Source organism: Bombus pascuorum, chromosome 4 (assembly GCF_905332965.1).
Source record: "Bombus pascuorum chromosome 4, iyBomPasc1.1, whole genome shotgun sequence".
NCBI lineage: Eukaryota > Metazoa > Arthropoda > Insecta > Hymenoptera > Apidae > Bombus > Bombus pascuorum.
In genome coordinates, this window is record NC_083491.1 from 1,332,834 (window position 1) to 1,356,137 (window position 23,304).

General features: G+C 32.3%; 4 protein-coding genes across 8 annotated transcripts; 3 read left to right on the forward strand and 1 right to left on the reverse strand.

Moving 5' to 3' along the window:
* The first annotated feature begins 772 nt into the window (after window positions 1-772).
* Window positions 773-2,648, forward strand: LOC132906304 (alpha-1,3/1,6-mannosyltransferase ALG2). Its single transcript, XM_060958353.1, has 2 exons — window positions 773-1,095; window positions 1,170-2,648. Exons 1-2 carry the CDS (start codon window positions 853-855, stop codon window positions 2,148-2,150), a joined length of 1,224 nt encoding a protein of 407 aa, XP_060814336.1. The 5' UTR covers window positions 773-852; the 3' UTR covers window positions 2,151-2,648.
* Window positions 2,649-2,816: 168 nt separating this feature from the next.
* LOC132906305 (splicing factor 45) lies at window positions 2,817-4,939 on the reverse strand. The gene is made up of 4 exons (XM_060958354.1): window positions 4,328-4,939; window positions 3,946-4,257; window positions 3,424-3,855; window positions 2,817-3,174 (listed from the first exon to the last, which is right to left on the reverse strand). Exons 1-4 carry the CDS (start codon window positions 4,442-4,444, stop codon window positions 2,887-2,889), a joined length of 1,149 nt encoding a protein of 382 aa, XP_060814337.1. The 5' UTR covers window positions 4,445-4,939; the 3' UTR covers window positions 2,817-2,886.
* Window positions 4,940-6,342: 1,403 nt separating this feature from the next.
* Window positions 6,343-11,246, forward strand: LOC132906302 (CCHC-type zinc finger nucleic acid binding protein). Of its 3 annotated transcripts, none has more exons than XM_060958350.1 (3): window positions 6,343-6,523; window positions 7,661-7,914; window positions 8,078-11,246. In XM_060958350.1, exons 2-3 carry the CDS (start codon window positions 7,672-7,674, stop codon window positions 8,300-8,302), a joined length of 468 nt encoding a protein of 155 aa, XP_060814333.1. In that variant the 5' UTR covers window positions 6,343-6,523; window positions 7,661-7,671; the 3' UTR covers window positions 8,303-11,246. The 3 variants fall into 3 exon arrangements, with proteins under 3 accessions (XP_060814333.1, XP_060814335.1, XP_060814334.1); XM_060958352.1 differs by lacking the exon at window positions 6,343-6,523 and adding an exon at window positions 6,793-6,894; XM_060958351.1 differs by lacking the exon at window positions 6,343-6,523 and adding an exon at window positions 6,797-6,899.
* Window positions 11,247-12,166: 920 nt separating this feature from the next.
* On the forward strand, window positions 12,167-21,682 carry LOC132906197 (protein bicaudal D). 3 transcript variants are annotated; one of them, XM_060958158.1, is made up of 8 exons: window positions 12,167-12,628; window positions 12,939-13,079; window positions 13,161-13,997; window positions 14,091-14,237; window positions 15,373-15,429; window positions 16,674-17,103; window positions 17,191-17,445; window positions 18,059-21,682. In XM_060958158.1, the coding sequence occupies exons 1-8, from the start codon at window positions 12,419-12,421 to the stop codon at window positions 18,337-18,339; spliced, it is 2,358 nt and encodes a 785-aa protein (XP_060814141.1). In that variant the 5' UTR covers window positions 12,167-12,418; the 3' UTR covers window positions 18,340-21,682. The 3 variants fall into 3 exon arrangements, with proteins under 3 accessions (XP_060814141.1, XP_060814142.1, XP_060814143.1); XM_060958159.1 differs by having other exon boundaries at window positions 15,373-15,405; XM_060958160.1 differs by lacking the exon at window positions 15,373-15,429.
* The last annotated feature ends 1,622 nt before the right edge of the window (window positions 21,683-23,304 follow it).

Genomic DNA, 23,304 nt, shown 5'->3' on the forward strand with positions numbered 1-23,304 from the left:
CTAACGAAACATGTTCCATACCACGTTTGATACTTATATGTACCTATGTAGTTTACCTATATTAAATTATAAAGAGAGGTAGTTTATACGTAGGTATGTGTTTGTATCCAAGGTTATCTCAGAAACTATTCAATCGATTTGGATAATTCTTTCATTGTTGGAAAATACATTTGCTCCAGATAGATATAAGCTATATTTTATTACGATTACTTCTCAGGGAACCAAAAAATGAGCATAATGCTATCGGATTAAATCGAAATCAGATTAAAGTAGCTTGGTTTTCATTGCACGATTGCGCTTTGTTTCACCGACTATTGATAGTTACTTCCTACAAGTATTTCTTAAATACTATTTGCTACATTGATTTCTATTACAAATGATAGTAAGCTTAGAATCGCAAAATTAAATTCATATCAGTTTCCCCCTGTTTTATGCGGACGAAATAGCGGGCAACAATTAATATTTTTATAACCGTGGTATAAGAAAAGACACGAAGAAATATGTATTATTCGTGAAAAATATGTACTATCAGGTACTGTTGTACTATGGTACTGATCAGAGACTGACAAGAGTAGGGAGATCGCCGATGCATATGAGAAAAATTCTGTCAGAAGTAGGCTCCACTTATTTCCGTCTCTAAAAGTCGAACGGTCGAACGGTTGAACGAAATTGATATTTTTTCCTCCGGTATGTTTAATGGAAGAAACCTGTAGGTACTTGCATCGTGGGTTTATTATTATTATTATTATTATTATTATTAATTACGTTACAGGCCGGTAGTATCGTGAACAGTATTGAACTTTGCTATTTTCCACAACAAATAATATTTTTAATGTCATTGTATTGATAAAAATGACACGAGTAACATTTTTACATCCGGATCTTGGCATAGGAGGAGCAGAAAGATTGGTAGTTGATGCTGCATTATCTTTAAAAAAACAAGGTTATGAGGTTAATTTCGTGACAACTCATCACGATTCGGAACATTGTTTCTCTGAAACAAAAGATGGAACAATTCCTGTTACGGTTGTTGGAAGTTGGTTGCCCAGGCATATCTTGGGTAGATTCTTTGCACTTTTTGCTTATATTCGTATGGTGAGCTCATTTCTTAAGAAATAAGACATATATGTATAGATGATTTTCACATACTGTATTGTATTTTTTTCTAGATATATGCAGCTAGCTACATCGTTTTCTGTGAAAATCGGCCAGACATTGTATTCTGTGATCTAGTTTCTGCATGCATCCCTATTCTTCGGTTACGAATTCCATACATAATTTTTTATTGTCATCATCCAGATCAATTACTTTCACAGCCAGAGGGTCTTTGTAAACAATTGTATCGTGTACCTCTTAATTATCTGGAAGAAATAACAACTGGAATGGCACATAAAATATTTGTAAATAGTCTATATACACGTTCAGTGTTTAAGGACACTTTTAAGAGATTAACTATTGAACCTGAGGTTTTATATCCCTCTATCAATATAGACTATTTTGATAAAGCTCGAATAATACCTTTAGAAAGAGTAATTGATAAAAAGTTACCACCAAATAGTACTATATTACTATCTATCAACAGATATGAACGTAAAAAAAATTTGGGGCTAGCAATAGAAGCACTATCAGAGCTCAAAAAGTACTTAAAAGAAGAAGAATACAAAAAAGTATATTTAATTATGGCTGGTGGATATGATAAAAGAGTTGAAGAAAATGTAGAACATTATTTGGAATTAATAGGTCTTGCTGATGAGCTAAATGTTACAGATAAAATAATATTTCTTCGTTCTCCTTCAGATATTGATAAAGTATCTATTTTACATCATTGTATGGTTTTATTATATACGCCTCCAAATGAACATTTTGGTATTGTACCACTTGAAGCAATGTACATGAGTAAACCAGTAATTGCACATAATTCTGGTGGTCCAAAAGAATCTGTTGTTTCTGGAATTACTGGATTTTTGGTTGATTTATCTGGTGATGCATTTGCTCTGAAAATAGCTGATTTAATTAAAAATCCAGAATATGTTCAGCAATTTGGTGATGCAGGCAAACTTAGATTTATGGAAACTTTCAGTTATGCTGCATTTAGTGCTCAATTGAACAAAACAATTGAAGACTTAATTGACAATAAGAAAGTAAAGTAAAATTGTAATTATTGAACTTTTATACATAGCAGATAAAAATTTAAATTGTTACAATTTTACTATATATTCTTTATGATGTAAATTAATGAGAAAATATTAACAAAGAAATGAGAATCATATTATGCGACTTTAAATTTCTTAGTAAAATATATTGATTGTATCGATCGCAATATTTTCTTAATTACCAAATTTTTAATGTGTGAATTATAATTTGCTACATTATTTGCTAATATAGTCATTGTTTCATTTTGTGAAATCATAAAAAAGTTATGTTCCTTTCTTTCATATTATTCAATTTTTAAAATATCTTAAAATATTAATTTTTATTTTAAAATATTGAAGACTTAAGCGTAATTAATATTTTTATCTATTATATATGCAAAATTATAAATCTTTTATTTATTATCTATATTTATTGTGTACACAATTTATATTAAATTTGGAAGAACAACAGCAATGATCTAGGACAGATCTAAAAACCGTTTATGTATACAAATATAAATAAATTGCAACCTATTAGATTTATAACAGGATATAAATTGAAAAATTGCTAAATATATTGACTATTATGTAATTTTAAATTAAATAATCATAAGTTTCATAATGTTATTTAACATGGATGTTTCAACAAAACTGCAATATATTATATAGTTTTCAACATAATAATCAGTATATTAATTTCATGTTATTGTATTTTTTAAATTGTATTTATTAGATAAAATCTTAAAATAAGAAGTTAGTCCATTAATTGTAAACTATCAAGCTTTTCACTGGAATAAAAACCTGCTTTAACTTGTCTTCCACCAAAAAAGCGTCCATTTAAATCAACTACAGCTTTAATAGCACTTTCTATTCTTTTAAATTCCACGAAGATTCTAACAGCTTCTTCTGGAGCAGCTTCTGTTACTTCATGAATGATAACACGCGCCACATCGCCATACTTCGTATTACATTCGTCTTTAACTTCAGGTTCAAGATCATCATCCACTTCTCCAGGACCAACCATATTACGTAATAATACAACCTAATTAATAATATATTTTGTAATAGAAAATGTTTTAACATATGTTAAATTGTGTTCATTTTCATGTACATTTTATGAAAAATATATTTACTTTTCTATACTTTATGCACAAATTTACATAAAAATTAAAAATTCATAAGAATCATAACTTCACGAAGTAAAAATATTATTATTATCAAACTTGAATCTCAAATACTATACTCAAATACTAATACTACAAGACTCAAATGAAATTAATTTTTTTCTTACCTTACTCGGAGATTTCATTATTTCAGTAATGCTAGGTTCTTCCGAAGATTGTAAAGGTGCAACTTGCTGTTGTGTCGGAGGTGGAGAAACAGCAACAGGTGGTGGTGGTGGCATAAGTTGTTCTCTTTCTCCAACAATTCTTCCACCTCGTTTACTAGTTTTTTCTACTTGTAAAGCAACTGACATTCCTTGTTCCTTTTTACCAAGTCCTTGTCCTTCTTTGAAACCATATTTAGCCATTATTTTTGCTGCTACCGATGATGTAGCATAACCTATACTAGTTGGTGGTCTTGGTGTTGGAGGTGGAAGCTCAGAAGATTCTTGTAGGGAAGGTGGTGGTGCTATAGCTGCTCCCCCGGCAATACCTCTTGATGTAGGAGTTCTTTCCTCATCTCTTTCAGGGGGAATCATTGTACTATTCCCAGAGGAAGCCTGAAGCAAATATGCACATTATTTGTAAAAATATGTGAACCACATATTCTATTTTTCTCAATTATATATATAGTGAATTTAATATATTACCTGTGTATCTTCAAAACGTGAACTGTCTCGTCTACGTTTGCGCATTTCAGTCTCTTGATCGTGTTCTCTATCACGTAAATCTCTTAGTTCCTTAACAACTTTGTCATATTCATTAGGCCACATAGGATCATATTCATTTATTACATTCCAATCAAATTCACCTCCTACTCCAATACTGCTAACAGTACCAGAAGAGAGTGGATTATTATGTGGCCCATCATCTTCTCTTTCTGTGTTTCGATTGGCTTTTGACTTTAAATCTATCACAGGTGCTAATACTGCTGTTGCTTTTCTATATTGTTCGCGTTTTGGCTAAAAATATGGTACAGCAATAATATTAAACACTACTATCATCCAGTCATTGTTATAGAAGATCACATACCTGTGTAGTGGCAGCCTTTTTTAATTGTAGTTGAGATTGTAATAATTTGATACTAGATGACCACCCAACTACTTTTTCCGATGTTCTGTGTTTGTCAAAATCGTCGTATAGAGACATTGTCTTTAATTTAATGTTTATATATTATGAATGTATTTATTAAAACATACTTCACTTAACCTTAAATTATCAAGTATTACTGAAGTACTAACAAACGTTTGCGTACCAAACAATACAAATACAATTTGAAAGCTTTAAAATGTATATTATTTAATTCTGCAATTAAAATTATTGTTTAATTATAAAGTTGTACAAATTCAACATTTTTCAAATATTTTAATATTTCACATAGTGGATATGCTTACTTCTCCTAGAACATACATATGTATGCGTAGTTAGAATAAACGAATTTTAAGAAAAAATATCTTATACGACTTTTATTTCCAAAGTTATTATTAAAGCTTAATAATTCATAGCACCTTCACGAATCTCATGCAATTGTTTACTAGGGATATATGTACAAATACAATCAAACTTCAAGAGAGAGTTGACAAAAAATAAAAATGAGATAAAGCCAAAAAATTGTAGGTTATATTTGTAGGTTATTATCATACATTAAAAAATTTAGGATCTAAAAAGTAGAATAAACAAGGCAACGGTATGAATATATGTATATTCAATATACAAATGTTGGTAATAATTTAAAATATATTTGTTAGAAACATTAAAATGACACGTTTTAAATGTGCACTTTTAAGTTGATTTTTTCAAAGTAAATGAGTATCAATATTGAAGTATAGTGTTATAACTTTTTACAGCTATTCATTTTATAAATAAAATTACTATGAAACAATTACATTGAACATTATTTATCATTTATATACATAGTTTTCGTAAATAATAATTTGTCTTATTTAATAATGGCTTATATAAGTAAATATACTATAATATGTAATAAAAAATACGTTTTACATATTGTATTCTCATAATTTTCGAATTTTTATTGTATGAAAAAATTTATTTTTAAATATGTAATATTTAGGATAACATATATTTATTGCTTATAGTTGACAACTATCAATATTATATTTTTTATCAAGTTTTATACAAACATGACATAAAGAGATATTTATTGGAGACAATTATTAGAGAATGTCTTAATATATTCTTAAAATTTTGTATTTATGTTTCTTCATTGCTCTATGTGTATATAAAATGTGAAATTTATAAATCACGTCTTCCAATAAGCGACGGATATATAATGATCGCCATATATATATAAAACATTGTTTGTTTAATACATACAAATTATTATCTGCTTTTATTACAGACCACTTATTTTTTACTTGATATACTACCAACGATATCAAAACTACAATTCTATTTTTAAAATCAATTTTATTTTATCATTTTTGAATAAGACGTAGAGGTTCACATTTAGTATGTACTCTTTTCAAATTGAATGTAATTTCGATGTATTCCAGTTGCATTAGATGATTGGTTGAAATAAGTTATCAACGCAATTTCGAAGATATTGAACCAATAGATGTCGAGGTTGATCACCAGCGATATTCTGAAAGTCATATTTGCCTTCTTCAATTTTGTCGGTGATCGATGTTTGCACGAAAAACTATATATTTTAATAAATAATTAACGCATTATGCGATAACTAAAATGATAATTTCGGTAAAAATATTAATAAATAAATAATTTTGTTGTTCAACTTGGTTGCGATAGCCGCAGTAGGGGAAGTGGCGTCCATTGTTGTAACCAGAGATATAAGAAATATAGATCGCGGATAGTGTGTGAAGAAAACGAGCCTTGTTGAAAAAGAGATAGAAATAAATTGCGAAGTCAACCTTTCTTTTTTTACAGTCGGAGCAAATATCCGTTAGAAAGAGAAAGAGAGAGTACGTTAAATATCTCTATCTTTTTTTCAACGAGGATCATGTTCTTTATTTGGTACCAGTGGTCTATGTTTCTCATGTCTGTGGTTGCAACAGAGTTTGGCGGGCAACGTAGCTACGATTGGCTGGCTGATCTTCCTTCCCGTAGTCAATGGTCGCCGCAGTCATTCGGCTGAGTATCGGTTCGAGTTTTCCCAGGAAAACAGTACTTCCCGCGGACCCATTGTTCCTGACGTGTCGGTAAAGACCAACGAAAGGAGGATTTATTGTGCGATTCCATCAAGCACCGGAGGTAAGTCGCTATGTCGTCGCTAAAGAATAATAATATATGTCGCGATAGCGGGTCCGCGGTTCTTTCTCTGTGATTCCACACGTGGTCCTCGACTTCGTTGGTTCAATTCTTCGTTCTACTAATAAATGAGGATTTTATTGCGTTTCGCTGCATCACGGAGAAAATTTCTTTCCATCGTACGATACGGCGGGTTTTGTGCACGATCGTATATGTATACCTCGCCCTCGACGATCTTTTCTTTGGCTAGGCAAAAAAAGCGCAGTACGGCGTCAGTCTCGGATGCCATCTTCGCGCCGTGGCGTACTTGCGTACCACCACTGCAAAGTGGGGGCAAGAGAGCCACGTTGTACGATAGACGGCGATTTCTCAGGGTTTTGTACATAATGATTTGAATATTATTTTTCTGGTAGAATGTTGTCGTATTACCTAGTATTTTTTAAATAAGAAAACTGCTTCTGCGTGCACGACGCTTCCCTCAAACACGTGTATTCTACGTACTCGTACCTAGGATGGATTGGATACACGATGCCATTTTATATTGTTATTTAAAATAGCTTATTGTATTTTTTCGAATACTTTGCCGATTGTATATTATAATTTTCCTAATATTTCGAGATTTATGATAAAGAGCGTATATTTTTGAAATATTTCTTCATTTTTTTGCCTTTTTTTCTTTTATAACTTTTTTTTAGCAATCTGGTACAGTTTTAGTATCTTGTTTTTCCCATTCTATTCTTCATTTCGTTCCATATAATATTTAGAAGATATGTATGTCAATATATTGTCTAATTAGTATATACTTTTGCATTATAGATGTTTATTAGATCATTAGTGAATATGTATTAATTTAAAGCCTTTAACAAAGTTTTAAACATTCCACAACTATTTTAATATCATATTTTAATATCTTATTTATTATAATATTTTAGCATTATATTGGACTGGGTAATAAGTCCTAATTTAAATACCAACATAATTTTCCCATATATGTGTGTGGCCATCTCGTATCTATATATGTAACGTAATTTATATATCACTTAAAATTGAATTTACTATTAATGTATTAAAAAAAAAAAGTTAGTATATCAATACATATGCATGTGTGTATGTTAATATGTTGTTCAATCTTTGTTGTAGATTTATAGAAAATGAGTTCAAGTGCTTGTTATAAATGTAACCGAATGGGTCACTATGCACGGGAGTGTCCACAAGGTGGTGGAGGTGGAGGTAGAGGCGACCGTGGCCGTGATCGAGAAGGTGGCTTTGCCCGTGGTCGTGACAAGTGCTACAAGTGTAACCAATTTGGACACTTTGCACGAGAATGTAAAGAAGATCAAGACCTTTGCTACCGTTGCCAAGGTGTAGGGCACATTGCAAAAGACTGTCAACAGGTTACTATAATTTTCCAAATTTTATCTTTATTTTCATATGTTTATATTACTATATCAATTTTTAGCATTACATTTGTTTATTTTACATGTATTAATATATTACAAAATTTCATGCAGTATATTAACGATAAAATAATATTGTAACCTAGAATGCTTTTAACAGGGGCCTGAAATGAGCTGTTACAACTGCAACAAGACTGGTCATATGGCGCGTAGCTGCCCCGAAGGTGGTAATGATTCTGGACGTTTTGGAATGCAAAGTTGCTATAATTGTAATAAAACAGGTCATTTTGCTCGTAACTGCACCGAAGTCGGAGGAAAAGCATGCTATACTTGTGGCAAGCCTGGTCATTTAAGCCGTGAATGTGATCAGGATGACAGAAAGTAGGAGATAACCGGAATCCGTGCCGCTCGCTTAACGATAAGCCGTTTACCGTCGCGCGCGCTACTACCGGGGATTGTAGCTAGGTAGGGATGTGCGAACGTATGTCTCGTTGATGCGTATAATTGCTAAAAATGAGTTTTGTCATAGTCGTTCGAATTTCCATCTCTCCATGCCCAACTCCCGGAAGCCCATTTTATTCCTAGTTTCCCTCCCCTTCTACATGTCGTTGTTCTCTTCGCAAGGGTTTTTTCTTATGATGTCTCTGTTTTTTTTTATTTTTTTTATTTTATTGCTGTTACATTACACTATACATGCGTGCGCGCGCACAAAGTACATTTACACATAGAACACATCCAGCATTACATGAATACACACTATACGATGTAATAATATTATAAACATTCGATTGAATTAGAGTAGAGACATGAATCCTCTGTCCCCTGACCTTCAAACTATCTCGTACGCGTATTATTTTGTGATGCAAGATGTATGGATTCTTAATATATTTCATAAAAGAAATTTTACAAGTGCAGCATTTATGACATATTTTGTCAGCTTCAGCTGATGGAATTTGAGATATTTGTTGGTAATTCATATTGAGGGAGGAAATATTATCAGTCCATTGAATTATAAATGGATAGCCGTTTGACATAAGAAAGGGATATATAATGACTACGAAAAAAATTGTAATAAATCAAATTTATGTTCCTTTCTCACATCCACGCATCTTGTATCCGGTCCTCCCTCTCGAACTCTCTAGCAACTCGAGTTAAGGTGAAAAAAAAGTTCAGAAGTAATGGGAAAGGAAGTGAACATGCCGGCCCTGAATACATATAAGTAAGGTTTAGTAACGCCAATTTTTAATGTGTAAGGATGTAATGAGGATCGTTGAATTATTATTTTATAACAGACCTAGTTTCAGACATCAACAAAAGTTGCACAATTGTAAGATTGTCAGTGTTTACGAGTTTATATACAGTTATACTTGAAGTATCATCTTAGATTCTCATAAAACAGGGCAAAATATATGTGCTTCGTATGTCAGATTCTTTAAGCGAAAATGAATGCAATTACCTCGGTGTGGTCGTCAATGATCATCACAACGTATATATGTATATATACATATAAACACAGAGGTCTATACAAGTTTGCACATTTTGTATGTACAATCATAATTGTTATGCAGGTGGTCACCATTGTTCATATTGTCAGTGATTGTTATGAACTTTCAAAGGATGCAGTTGCACTTTGCCTTAGTATATCCTTACATATGGTGAAATATTTCGTTACTAGGTATATGTATATATATATATATATGCGCATATGTGTATACATATATACATACATATGTGCCAGGAGCTGTATTTTGTACTGTAAAAAGCTAGATATACTCTGGTCGTTGCTGGTGACTAATTCCGATGATTCTCTTATTTATACATCACAGAAAAAAAAAAGGAACAAATTATATTTTCATGTATAAAGTATTAAATTAATCTTTTTTATAAGTTGTAGAACGAAATTTTATAGATACAATTTGTCTAGTAATTTTTTTTCTTGTCGAGCACATTTACTGAAAATCATGAGGTGATAAAAAAGAAAAGAAAAGAAAATGTTGCGGATTTGGAAATATCTTTCCGAACATGGTACTAGCAGACTATTATGTTATTACAAGTACAAAGTATGCAAGATTTTTTCTAAAAAAAGAAAAATGAAAAAAGAAAGAAGGTGATAAAAGGATATGAACGTGTCTAATGACAAACGAAATAGACTGCAGTTAAATTCGAGAACGGTGATGCCGTGTTTATAAATGCGAGCAGTGTTGTTGGGATATATAAATTGATTAAATCCCTAATATTTTGATTGAAAATCGTTCTACCGAACGAACGGTTCAATTTAAATTAAGATCGTTCACGGATCTATGTTTAGTCTAGGTAGATTTGGCGTGAACATGTCGTGCACGCGTCCGTTCATGTACAACTTTTAATGAATATTCTTTTTAAAATTATTCAGTAGATGATGACCACGAATGGCCACGTGCACTACGTGTATACAGGAAAATTGATGCTTTTACCAGCAGCGACAATGTGTATTAATGTTCAGAAGCCAGGCGTGCCTGACTTGGTGGAACTAAAGAAAAGCGCCTTGTGCGTTGTGTATCGCGTAGTAGAGGTGTCCTGCAACATTTTATACACTTAACTGTTCGGGACTTAAACCGATCTCATACATGATTTTGGTAGTTGTAATCAGTGCATTAGTGCGTCTGACGAGATTTGGAGGATCAAAAAAATTGTATTTCGCTAATGAACCGTAATGGATCTTTGGTGCTTTCATTGGATACATGAGTTGTAAAGGGACGACCGAGTAAAAATCCGTGTAAGAAAGTAATTTTGTTCTTTGTTTCTGTAACCGTTATGTTATACGATTTCAATGTGTATATGCACACGGGTATATAATATATATAATATATATAATATATATATATATATATAAAATATATACTATATATATAATATATTGTGTAAAAAGAAAAATAGAGACAAAAAGGAAAACAACCGATGTCTTACTATGTAGGATGTCCGTGAAAGGGAAAGCACACTTTGAGGATATACGATTTAGATGTGGGGTTCATTGGTGGCACCGGAGGTTCAGACGAGCATTAAAAAGAGTGCGAATAGGGCACCTGCGCTTTTGTCTCTGCTACAAGACTTACGTACGAATATTGTAAAGAATACGACTGTTACAGTGTATGAACTAATTCGATCCGTGTACGGCCGAATCACGGCTCGACTTATATTAATCTATTAATACTTAAAGGAAGAAGATGAAGAAGAGGATGAAGAGGAAGAAAAAAAATAAGCTGCAAAGTAATAAAGGATTGCGGAGTATTTGAAGTTATGTTTTTAAACTGAATTTTTGAAATAGAATGTGTACGGAGAGGCAAAGACGAGATCTTGTTTTTCTTTTCTGTTCCCTATATAATGCTTATCATATGATTCCACTTACCCATTATTTCGAGGGGTACTGTTACATCTAGGACTAAGGAAGTGTAGTACGATATATGGACATATGTACTTTATGTACTATTTATGTTTCGGTTGAAAGACGAAATCACTTATTAATAAAATGTAAATCTATAAGTTTCCTTTTCAGTTCGTTAATCCTTTGTGTATATTACTAAACAAAATTTTTTTATGTGTTTCATATCTTTTCGTTAATTTTTACATAGAAGTACTGCAAGTATCGTTGTGTTAAAATTCTCTTGTGTAATTTATCAACATGATAAATATCCAATTTATAATTTTGCATCGTGTATTTGTTTATATAAATGATAATTTAACGTAGTTAATGAATTACTTTGTTATATGCATGCTGATTATTATTCTCTGAGCATTTTAGTATTTTTGTAATTTTATTCGTTTTGCATCGCATTTTAAATAATTAAATAAATGTTACAGTCTTGGGAAAAGGAATCGAGTTTCAAAAGGTAGTAAAACTGTACACATCTAAATACTTAAATTGTTTATTTACAATGATAATCTACTAAAACTTACAATATTGCCAAAAATTTTTCAACTAAAATATTTATGCACCTTAAGCTTTCATATATATATGAAGATTTAAAAGATATCTTTTGAAAAGAACGAATAATTTTATCATTTGGTATAAATGAATTTCATTCGCTATATATTTGAAATGTTTAAAAAATTGATTGTAAGAAAAAAAATCTCTTCGTCCAGAATTGGAGGAAGTTATTAAAATTCCGATCGCTAAAAAATATGACGATGTCATGTTGATGGTATAACAGAACGGAACGGTGGAATTACGAAATAAGAATCTAGGAACACGGAACACGGAACATGTATAGGAATATGTATCCGGTTTGTGAGTTTCCCGTGCCCTCTCGCCTTAATCGCACGTCTGTCAAACGCTCGTGAATATTCGGAACATGTGAGACTTCGGGAAGTGGGCACGCCAAGAAAATAGCATCACGAACATTCGCATGATGCCTTGACGTTCAAAATACATTACGACCGCCGATGCTCCGATTTATTTACGGTAACGACGAGAAAGCATTCGACGGAAAAGGGAGCGAACTGATCTTAAACGGTGCGCACAGCAATGGCCACGACAGAAGGAGTCACGATAGAGGAACTCAGGATCGAGATTGAAAGGTTATCACGGGAACTAGATTTAGCTTCTACGGAAAAAATACAATCTGCTCAATACGGTCTCGCTTTGCTCGAGGAGAAGTCCGCCCTGCAACAAAGATGCAACAATCTCGAGGCCCTCTACGAAAACACGAAACACGAGCTAGAAATCACGCAAGAGGTTAGTTCAATTACCTTTTATATTTTGGTGCACGTGAATTACTTAATTGTCACTTTATCGAAAATTTTTCGAACGATTACTTGCATTTTTAATTTTCCATTTCTCTAACATATGTTTCTCGTAAATCAGATCATAATTATCGGGCATTAATTACCATGTGCTTTAGTAAGGCAATTAAATGTGCATTAATTGAATTAGATAGCATATTAGTATGAAATTTATTGCTACAATCAAGATAGTTTCTAATTTCAAAATGGTATTAGTTAAATTAAGTTTTCTATGCAAATAATTATTTTTTATATTCTTCTAGGCCTTAGCAAAATTTCAGACAACCACAAAATTAACCACAAAAAGTGGTATAGAACAAGAAGAGACTCTTCTTAACGAAAGTGCTGCAAGAGAAACATCTCTTCAGACACAGATCATCGAATTGGAAAATGAGGCCAAACAGGTATGTGCTATTTTTAAAAGACATAACAATGACAATTTCTATGATGTACATACGTTTATCGTTTGATATCATTTTATCCAGTTACGTCATGAATTGGAACTTGTGCAAGCAGAACGTGATCATGCGTTGCAAGAACGCGAAGAAGTTGGAAAAGATCATCAACAAGCAGAGGCAGAAAGAAAATCCTTACGTACTATGTTACGTGAATGTAGATTTCGAGAAGCTCGACTTCTCCAAGACTATTCGGAATTGGAAGATGAGAATATTTCATTACAGAAACAAGTGTCTGGTTTAAGATCCAGTCAAGTAGAATTTGAAGGTGCCAAACACGAAATAAGGAGATTGACAGAAGAGGTGGAACTTCTAAATAGTCAAGTTGAAGAACTAACAAATTTAAAAAAGATTGCTGAGAAGCAAATGGAAGAAGCGCTTGAATCTTTACAAGCTGAGCGCGAAGCAAAATATGCTCTTAAGAAGGAGTTGGATCAAAGAATTAATAGCGAATCAATTTATAATCTTAGCAATCTTGCACTTTCTATTAGAGGAATTACAGAAGATCAAACAATATGTAGTGATGGGGAAGATGATTCTCCTGCATTACGTAGAATCGAAGCAGACTTAAAAACTCAAGAACCAGGGACTTCTGCTACTGATAAACAAGTCGATTTATTCTCTGAGATTCATTTGAATGAATTGAAGAAATTAGAAAAACAATTGGAATTAGCAGAATCTGAGAAAGCTCATCTTACGCAAAATTTGCGGGAGTCGCAATATGCAGTTGAGAAAAGTCAGAATGAATTACAGTCCTTTGTTGCGCGTATAGTGCAACTAGCAGCTCATGTGCAGTCGTTACATCACCTTCACTCCAAGTTACCTGAAAAAAAAACTGAAGAAACAACGTTAGATAAGTTGAATCAGGTATATTTACAAAATATATTGAAACAAATTGTTTTCAATTTCTTGTATTATAATATCTTGCACTTGATGTATTAATCTTGTGTTTTATTTTAGGCGATAATGCAGTATCATCAATGGAGCACTATGTCCGCACGTGAAGTGAATCAACTACAAAAGGATTTGGCTGACTTAGAAAATGGTTTAACTATATCTGATTCAACTCAACAACTGCGTACAGAATTAACAAATCTTAGAAACAAGGTACGTAATATTTCAACACTGTTTTCATTTTTTATTTCATTCTCTTTATTTTTACCTTTTTATTATCGTTCATTTAATTTTTTTTTCATTTTTGTATAATGCCTCTTGTCTTACAAATTTATAAACAGCAACATTGCGGCAACTATTATGAAGAACAGAAATGTAAGTCGGTAATCTAATAAATTTTCATCGATGAAAAATTTGGTACATGTAAATAACAACAACAAACTGTGACTCTGACACAATGACATTTAATATTCAAAATTTAGACTTTGAATAGTGTTACGGCGCGCTAGACGGTCAGTTCGACGTACCTTTCGGTCTGACCGCCGACGCCTATCTCTCATCAAACTGACCTGCAGTAACCTAAGGAACCACCATAAACCGAACCTTTTCAACTTAATTTCGACTCATACAAATATTATTCGGTTTATGGATGGTCATTTGAACAGTCATTAGGTTTATTGCACTCTTTTGTTGATTACGGGGAAAGCAGATGTGTCCCGTTAAATGGCGGGTTTTTCCCAAAAGCAGATGTGTCCCGTTAAATGGCGGGTTTTTCCCAAAAGCAGATGTGTCCCGTTAAATGGCGGGTTTTTCCCAAGAACAAAGACACCCATGAGCCAAATATGCAGGAGACTTTCTCCTCGCATTATGTGTATTAATATTGGCCAAAAACCAATGGGCATCGCGGATTCGTTGTTCACACCTTTAGGTAGAATAGTGAGGGTAACGATCCGCGATGCCCATTGGTTTTTAGCCAATATTAATACACATAATGCGAGGAGAAAGTCTCCTGCGTATTTGGCTCATGGGTGTCTTTGTTCTTGGGAAAAACCCGCCATTTAACGGGACACATCTGCTTTTGGGAAAAACCCGCCATTTAACGGGACACATCTGCTTTCCCCGTAATCAACAAAAGAGTGCAATAAACCTAATGACTGTTCAAATGACCATCCATAAACCGAATAATATTTGTATGAATCGAAAGTAAGTTGAAAAGATTCGGTTTATGGTGGTTCCTTAGGTTACTGCAGGTCAGTTTGATGAGAGATAGGCGTCGGCGGTCAGACCGAAAGGTACGTCGCACTGACCGTCTAGCGCGCCGTAACAAATAGAAATTATGGCATTTCAGATCCCCGAGTCAGAGAAGAGCCTTCGAGAAAAGGTTGGAACGTGTGGTCCCTTTGACGTATTTACCAATTATTATAATAACAACTTGTCTTTTGGCTCCTTTAATGATCCGTACAGATTGCTTTTCAGTGTCCTAACAACTCATCGTTGCTTTTGATAATTTCATATATTTAACTATACATATTCCTATGGCTACTGACGAATATATCATATCACAAATTATAAACTCCTTTGTGAATTTTATCACAAATTTTATGTGTATTAGTATTTGTTTTCACAAACGAGTTGACACATTAGCGTCTATTTGAATGTTCTTCTATCGAATGCCCGAATAAATGTACGGATCTCAATCGCTATGCACTGTGGCTTTAAAATAGAATGTGCTTAGGAACAGAAATTCAATGAATACTCTCCTTCTATTCGTTTCTACTTGCATCTAACGTAGCATGAGTCAGATTCACAGAGCCTGTTTGCACGATGTTCAAACAGACATTCTATACATATACAATCTTGTACAGTCTTGCAAAAATTATTTCAATTGCCAAGTACTGTTTTCTTGATATGTAAACAATCTAATTTTGTACTCGAAGTTTTTAAAACTGATATTACACAGAGTGTTCCCTTTCTTATTCGACGAGCCATGAAACTATAATCTAGAAGTCAAAATAATAAAGAGGTGGTATATGAAGTTTTGCTTTGCTACAAAGTTATATTATATTTAGTATATATGCAGTATATTACAAATATTTACTGCTACATAATATGTATGTATATACATATATAACAATGAGTTCAGTATTATAGAATATGAAAGGTTGATTATATTTTCCTTCTTTTTATGTGATATTTTGAGAATATTCATATGGCTAATATTGTTGATGATAATCTCTTAAAAATTCATTTCTCATTTTAAAATACTCTCGTTTGTTAATACAAACTTGATATTGATATATTATAGAATTTATTAATTGCAGATTTATTCAGAATTTTACTGAATATCAACAACTGAATTATTAATTAGTTACATTAGTTTGTCATGATTAATTGATTCTGCAAATCTTTGGTTTGTTCACGTTATGTTAAATATTTGCTTGCAACTTTGTAATAAAGTGATTATGCTTAAACCTTATATAACATTCTCTGCTTATTTTTATTTGTAGATTATGTGTCTGCAATTTATTGGGTAAGACGGGAAACACTCTGTATATAAAATCGCAATGAATATACAGCAAATGATAAAAATAGCATTATTTTTGGGAAATAAAGTTAATACGAATATAAAGATTATTTATTGTATTTCAGCTTTTAGATACAGAACAGAGAAGCATACAACTTGAATCCGATATTTCTATTCTCTCAAAACTTGCAGTGGAAGCTGGTGGTTTTCTTGATTCTGCACAAAACGATTTGCAAAATATCTCTGACGAATTAGCGCAACTTTATCATCATGTTTGCACCGTTAATGGAGAAATTCCTTCACGGGTGGTCCTCGATCACGAGAAGATCGTCCCAGAGAAGGAAGAAGAGAATGGAAAGATAGAATGGTGTCGGACTTTGTTTAAAACCGACATTCAAATTAAGGACTTAGAAAGTCTGAGTAAAGCGAAAGAAGTCGCCAAACATATAGAAACTGCGATGGATCAAATAAAACACCTTCGAAGTGCAGTGGAGCATACGATCGAACTTTCCAAAGTTAAAGGAATGCAGTCGAATGTCTGTAACGTTTGCGAGGGTAAGTTTGAGCAATTTCGTAATTTTTACTTGCTTATTCAATTGACGCATAATTTATAATGTACCGTTTCTTCGTTGCAAATCTCAGGTTCAGTGAATGAGAACAAGGCGGAAGTAGCAGATTTACAAGAACAAGTAATTAGATTGAAGGCCTTGTTATCGGCTAAACGCGAGCAAATCGCGACTTTGAGAACGGTGCTTAAATCGAACAAGAATACCGCAGAAGTAGCACTTACGAATTTGAAGGGCAAATATGAAAATGAGAAGAGTATCGTTAATGAGACTATGTTGAAATTAAGGAACGAGCTTAGAATGTTAAAAGAAAATGCTGCAACATTCTCGAGTAAGTTGTTTACAAATTTTATTCAATTTTGTAAAGATGTATACAATATGTGTAAAGAAGTAATACGTAAGATGTGCTTATGTTGTATTTGTATAAAAGTATAGTTAATTTATTCTTTTTTTCTATTTTTTGTATATTAACTTATTAACATAAACTAATCGCCATTACCCCAGCATTTATGTACATTTTATTGTTTGTAACGAGTTGCACTGCAATTGATTTTGCAGTGGCATTAGCAGTTTGCTACCAACAATACTGTTACATTTCATAACAAATTATATAATTAATATGTAAATAATACTTATTATCCTAATAATATATTTACTACCCTAACATGTAAATAATGTGTTTTTTTTTTTTTTAAATTGGCTGTATTTATTAAAAGAATGGTTATTAATATCTATTGGAAGTAGAGGAAGGGTTCCCTATGCTTTGATCACCTTGTAATACTTAAAATAGTTCTTAAATTCTACATATTCGTTACGTTAATTTTTACGAATAATTTTTCATATAACTAATGCATTATTTCTTAATTCTTTATCGTGCTTTTGATATTTAACTTTATGGTGCTTCTTCGTATTTGGTGTTAATACCTGCTAACCGCACTTCTCAGGTTTGCGTGCGATGTTTGCCGCACGTTGTGAAGAATATGTGACACAAGTTGACGAGCTCCAACGTCAATTAGCCGCTGCAGAAGACGATAGAAAAACATTGAACTCCCTGTTACGTCTAGCCGTGCAGCAAAAACTCGTTTTGACTATGAAATTGGAGGAACTGGAGGTCGATCGAGAATTACGAAATACTCGAAGACACGCTGCTAGTGCAAATGGACGAGGTAGAATGCGAATGTCGCAACAGACGAACCGTCCTCATTTAGGCAGAGATTTCTTCTAGAAAATGATGAAGATGTGGAGCAAGCTGTTCTGAGAAAAACGAGGATTTTAAACTTTTCTTTTTTACTGTTTATTGTCACATTCGCATCTGCATTCCTACAGAAAAGATGTAGCCATGCTTGCTCAAGATTACTTTTTACCACAGTAGCAGAACAGGGAAACAAGTTAGCGTTACAAACATTTTTTTCATCGTGTAATTTACTACAAATATAGAGTAGGACTATGGATATATTATGCCGTGTGAATACCGTTACAAATTTCGACTCCATCTGATAAGATTGAAAGACTAAAGATTGTTCTCGTTGCGAAGAACAGCTTTTCTAATACGCGTTACAAGGGACATGGATCAGGACATTTGAAAAGTTTTAAAATGTTCATATGTTCTTGTATCGATGTTGCTCCATATCGTAGAAACTGATAGAAATCTCTGCCTTCTGTTACCAATATTGTTAGTAGAGATGTCTAACAAGCATAGAATGCGTTTCTGTTGTGCAAGATTTTTATTTCACGCGGCGACATTGTTGCAGAGTTGCTAAAATATTCTATGCTTGGAGATTTATTCACGCAGAATCGATCAATGGTTCTCTTGAGTAGCACGCTTATCGATATCTAGAATTGATTTTTAATCTATTGTCCTTTCTTTAACGAAACGTGGAATTTTAATTGTAAATGTGTTTATTTCTACAATTTAGCAATCGTATATTCTTCGTAGCTAGATTTATATTTTTCACCTTTTGGTATGATATTGAGTATTATTGTGTAATCATATAGGAAATAATTCCGCATGGATGGTTCATATGGTTATATAGTAAGTTTTTTCTATTAAGGAGAATGCATGATAAAATGGACGTATACTGTTTTTAGGTAGACAAAGGAAAAGAAAAACGAGAACTTTACATTGCATACCATAGAGACAATATTATTGTGCGCGACCGTAGAGTTTATAATCGTTTATAATCAAAGTAGAATGGAAAAAGAACCATAGACGTGTAGAGTTGAGAAAAAAAAGTACAGAGTAGCAGAATAACAGAATTAGAGACCCATTCTCCAAGTAGTTTCTCAGATTAATATACTTTGATCGTGACAAAGAAGTATTATTTTACCATTTGCGCGAAAACAGTTTTATTATATTTTATTCCACACTTTTATTTCAATCACTGTTTTTTAATGCATTTTAACTCGTTTTTTGATTATTATTATACGATAGTATTTTGTGATTTTGTTATTTTTATGAGAAAGGACTTTTTTGTAGTATTTCATAAAACTTGGCCTAAATAGGCTTCGAATCAATTTTGTGTAATTTGGGCAGCTTTTTATTATTATATATATATTATTTATATTATATATATTATATATATATATCAACGATATTATTGCATTCACTATAATTTTATTTAATAGTTTTGATTGTTGTTAATTTATGTCTGTTTATCTATTTTAACCATTTTCTTTTTAACTAGCAGTTGTACTTTTTGGTATTGATCAATGTGTAATAATTGCTTTAGTGATATTGAATTTTAGTACTTGACACAGTTATTGACGATAGAAACATAACTAATTACCAGATGCAACCTAAGGTGGCTATATATTATTTATGAATATGCATGCTACTTTTTTAATTCCTTAAATTTTCGAGCCTCCTTGCACAATTGAACTAATATTATTAGCGAAATTTTCCAAGCTACAAGATACAAGTAGTGATGGGTTCAAATATATCGCAAGTAGGTTTGAACAGTGATTCATTAGATTTGAATCGTTTATAAGCATTTCGAAAAAAGGAAGCAGTACTTTCGCCTAAATTTGTAGTAGATTCGAACTTGAACGCGACAGATTCGAAGTAGATTCGTCGCGCAAGGGTATAAATATGATATATGGTGCTTTCCTGATGCTCACGACTCGATTAGTACTCGTAAGAGTATTTATTCATTCCAATATCGATGTACTTGCGAGTAGATTTTCGAAACTCGATTACTCAGTCTGAGTTATTTGAAAATACCTTTTGTAGATCGGATACTTGGCAAGTACAATGAACGAATCGTTACATGTTATGAATACTATTCGAATCCCATGAAGCGAACCATGGCTATTAGATGTGACTCTGATTTATAAGCATTAAGCACATATCGAACCTGATCCCATCACTAGTTACAAGTTACCAATGCTAATTAATTCTCTTGCGCAACAGTAACAAGTTTCTTTAGCGAACAAGTCAAGTTAAACTGTTTGAACAGCGAAAACTGTAAAATTATAAAAGCTATTTGTGCAACAGAAGTTTACGATTCACAACTTGTCACTTGTTATTTCACTAATACTATTCTAGTTTACTTAATAATATTATTAGTTATTAAGCTAACTAATATTATTAGTAAATTATTGTGCCAGAGGATCCTGTTCATTTGTATATTTGTTGCAACCCATTTTGTTGTAGCACTGGAAATATATATATCCATATATCTTTTTTTTCATTTTGTTCTGTTAAAACAGAATGTAAAATAAAGAAGAAAAAAATAGGAGAGTGTATATATAAAATGGTACGATGTTGAGTTGCAGTATGCAAGCGAAATTTTCATTTTCGTAAAAGCAAAAGAAAAGTATTTTATGGGCATCTAATGTCTCTGCGAGATTTACCAGCGCTAATTACATTGAAATTTTAATCATTCATCGAAGTGCGCGTGAGCGTGAATGTGTGCGTATATTTTCGTAGAGATACAAGCATAATGTGCTTGGTACATTATGCAGGATATTTAAATGCAGTTATATTCGTGCAATTTCACAAGCTTTTTATCGAGAGTCATATTAATTGCAAGTTTTTAACGTTTCTTCTGCTCTACTGTTAATTGAAAAGGCAATATTTATTATATATACATGCTTCGTATTTATCAGACGTACGTTTTTATTAGGATAATATTTATTTTGAATCATGGTGAAAATTTTTATGTAAGGAAGTATATCCTGCATATGTATATGACATGTACGTTTATTGTGAACCGTCTTTAATCAAATTTGTTATTAACATGATTAGTGTTATTATTATTATTATTATTATTATTATTATTATTGTCATTATTACTATTATTATTAACGACATTGCAATTGTATATTAATTATTGCGATATTGCTGTCAGCTTCGTCGCGGAATCCAGATGAGTACCTAAAGAGAATTTATCGATCGTTCATTGACTATCAATCAATTGATCAGTTATCACTATTATTGTATTTATACCGTATAGTTATTGTATTGCCTGTGTCTACGGTTTTAACTAGAAACGGAAAATCTTATTTATGTTTTTGTTTTCCCTTAGTTAACATTAGCTAACAATCAATGGAATAAAATTCAAAGGTTATTTTTTTGTTTTATGTTATTTTCCCATTTTTATTTTTGTTACTTATTCGCTGTATACGTTTTCTCCTCAGTTTTATCATGTAGATGTTCAAGCGAGAGTTACACGTACATTATTGTAAATTAATTTCTCTTTTTCCATTTAAAGCTAAATTGTTAAGTTGAAGTTCGTGCGATAGACACAGGTAGTTCTAATTTATGTCCATAAACCGAGCCAGCCTCAAGCCACCGTCCCTTCCCTTCCCTTCACGCCACTGCCAGGAAAGAACTAGAGAAAAATGTTCTTTTCTTTCTCGATTATTCTTATTGTTATTAGTTACTACATTCTCCTTCCGACTTCGTCCTTAACGTAAAGAAATTCGTCCTTAACTTTTCGCCTTGCCGTCCGCGCTGTCCAAAGGCGATTCGAAATCGTTTCGAAACAAAATACTAATTCTAATAATTTCTATCGGATGTTGTACGATATTAACCCTTTGGGGAACAAAGTGCGTTTTCATCGTTCAAGTTTTAATCCATATATTATATAACAAAACGTATCCAAGTATTGAAGTATTCGAGCACTTTAAAATACATATCTACACGCTCATGTAGGTAATAATTTGAACATCTAGATATTCAAATATGTACTAGAATACTTTTATATCTGCGTATTAAATTACTCGATTACTAATGTACTCTAGTATTCGGCAAATATCGGATCGTTTCATGAAGTAACGATATTTGTTTGAGAGTCGAAGTTAAAGTCGTCGTAAGAGGAGTTTTATTAAAAGGTTTTCTAAAAATTTAATAGGAAAATTACTAAAATTACTATGTCAATGGAGAAAACAATTTTAGGCACGAGAGACGATACGTTATCGATTGATTATTGGCAAATAATCGTTTATTCGTATCTAATATACTCGTACATACGTACGTATTGTAGTAAAATGGCATTATTTACGAGACGAATAACGCGCATATATATAAATCCTCGAGTATTTGAGTAGTTATAATTGCCTGTGTATAATCAGGCGCGTAAATACCCATATATTCATGCACTTAAGTGTCATATATACAAATATATACTTACCCACCTGAACATTAAGAAACGCAAGTAGCAAGGTATCGAAGTATCCGAATGACCGAGAGACCAAGTATCCGAAAACATATGTATTCGAGTGCTCAAATACCTGAATATCCAATTGTTAAAATACTTAACAAATTTGGGATGTAAATATTTGTAACATCCGGAATATCGATACCGATATCGATACGAATGGTAATACCGATATCGACACAGATATCGATACGTTGTATTATCGACAAAATCGTTGTGACAAAGCTGACTGTAACGCTGTTAAAATCTCGTGATCGCTTGGCAGACAAACGCAGCTTAGGTACACACACATGGATCCTTTTGATGATTTTAATCGAGAAATATCGTATCGTTCTGTAGCATAGAGTACTATAAATCTGAAATTTAAATGGCATTAATTATTATATAAAATTGTTATATACTTTCTTTTATTTTATTATATTATATATATATATATTATACATAATTATTACATAATTGCGATATATCGTATTGTTTTGAAGGAAACATTCCTCAAAGGGTTAAAACGCTAAATTTCTTGATATAATTTG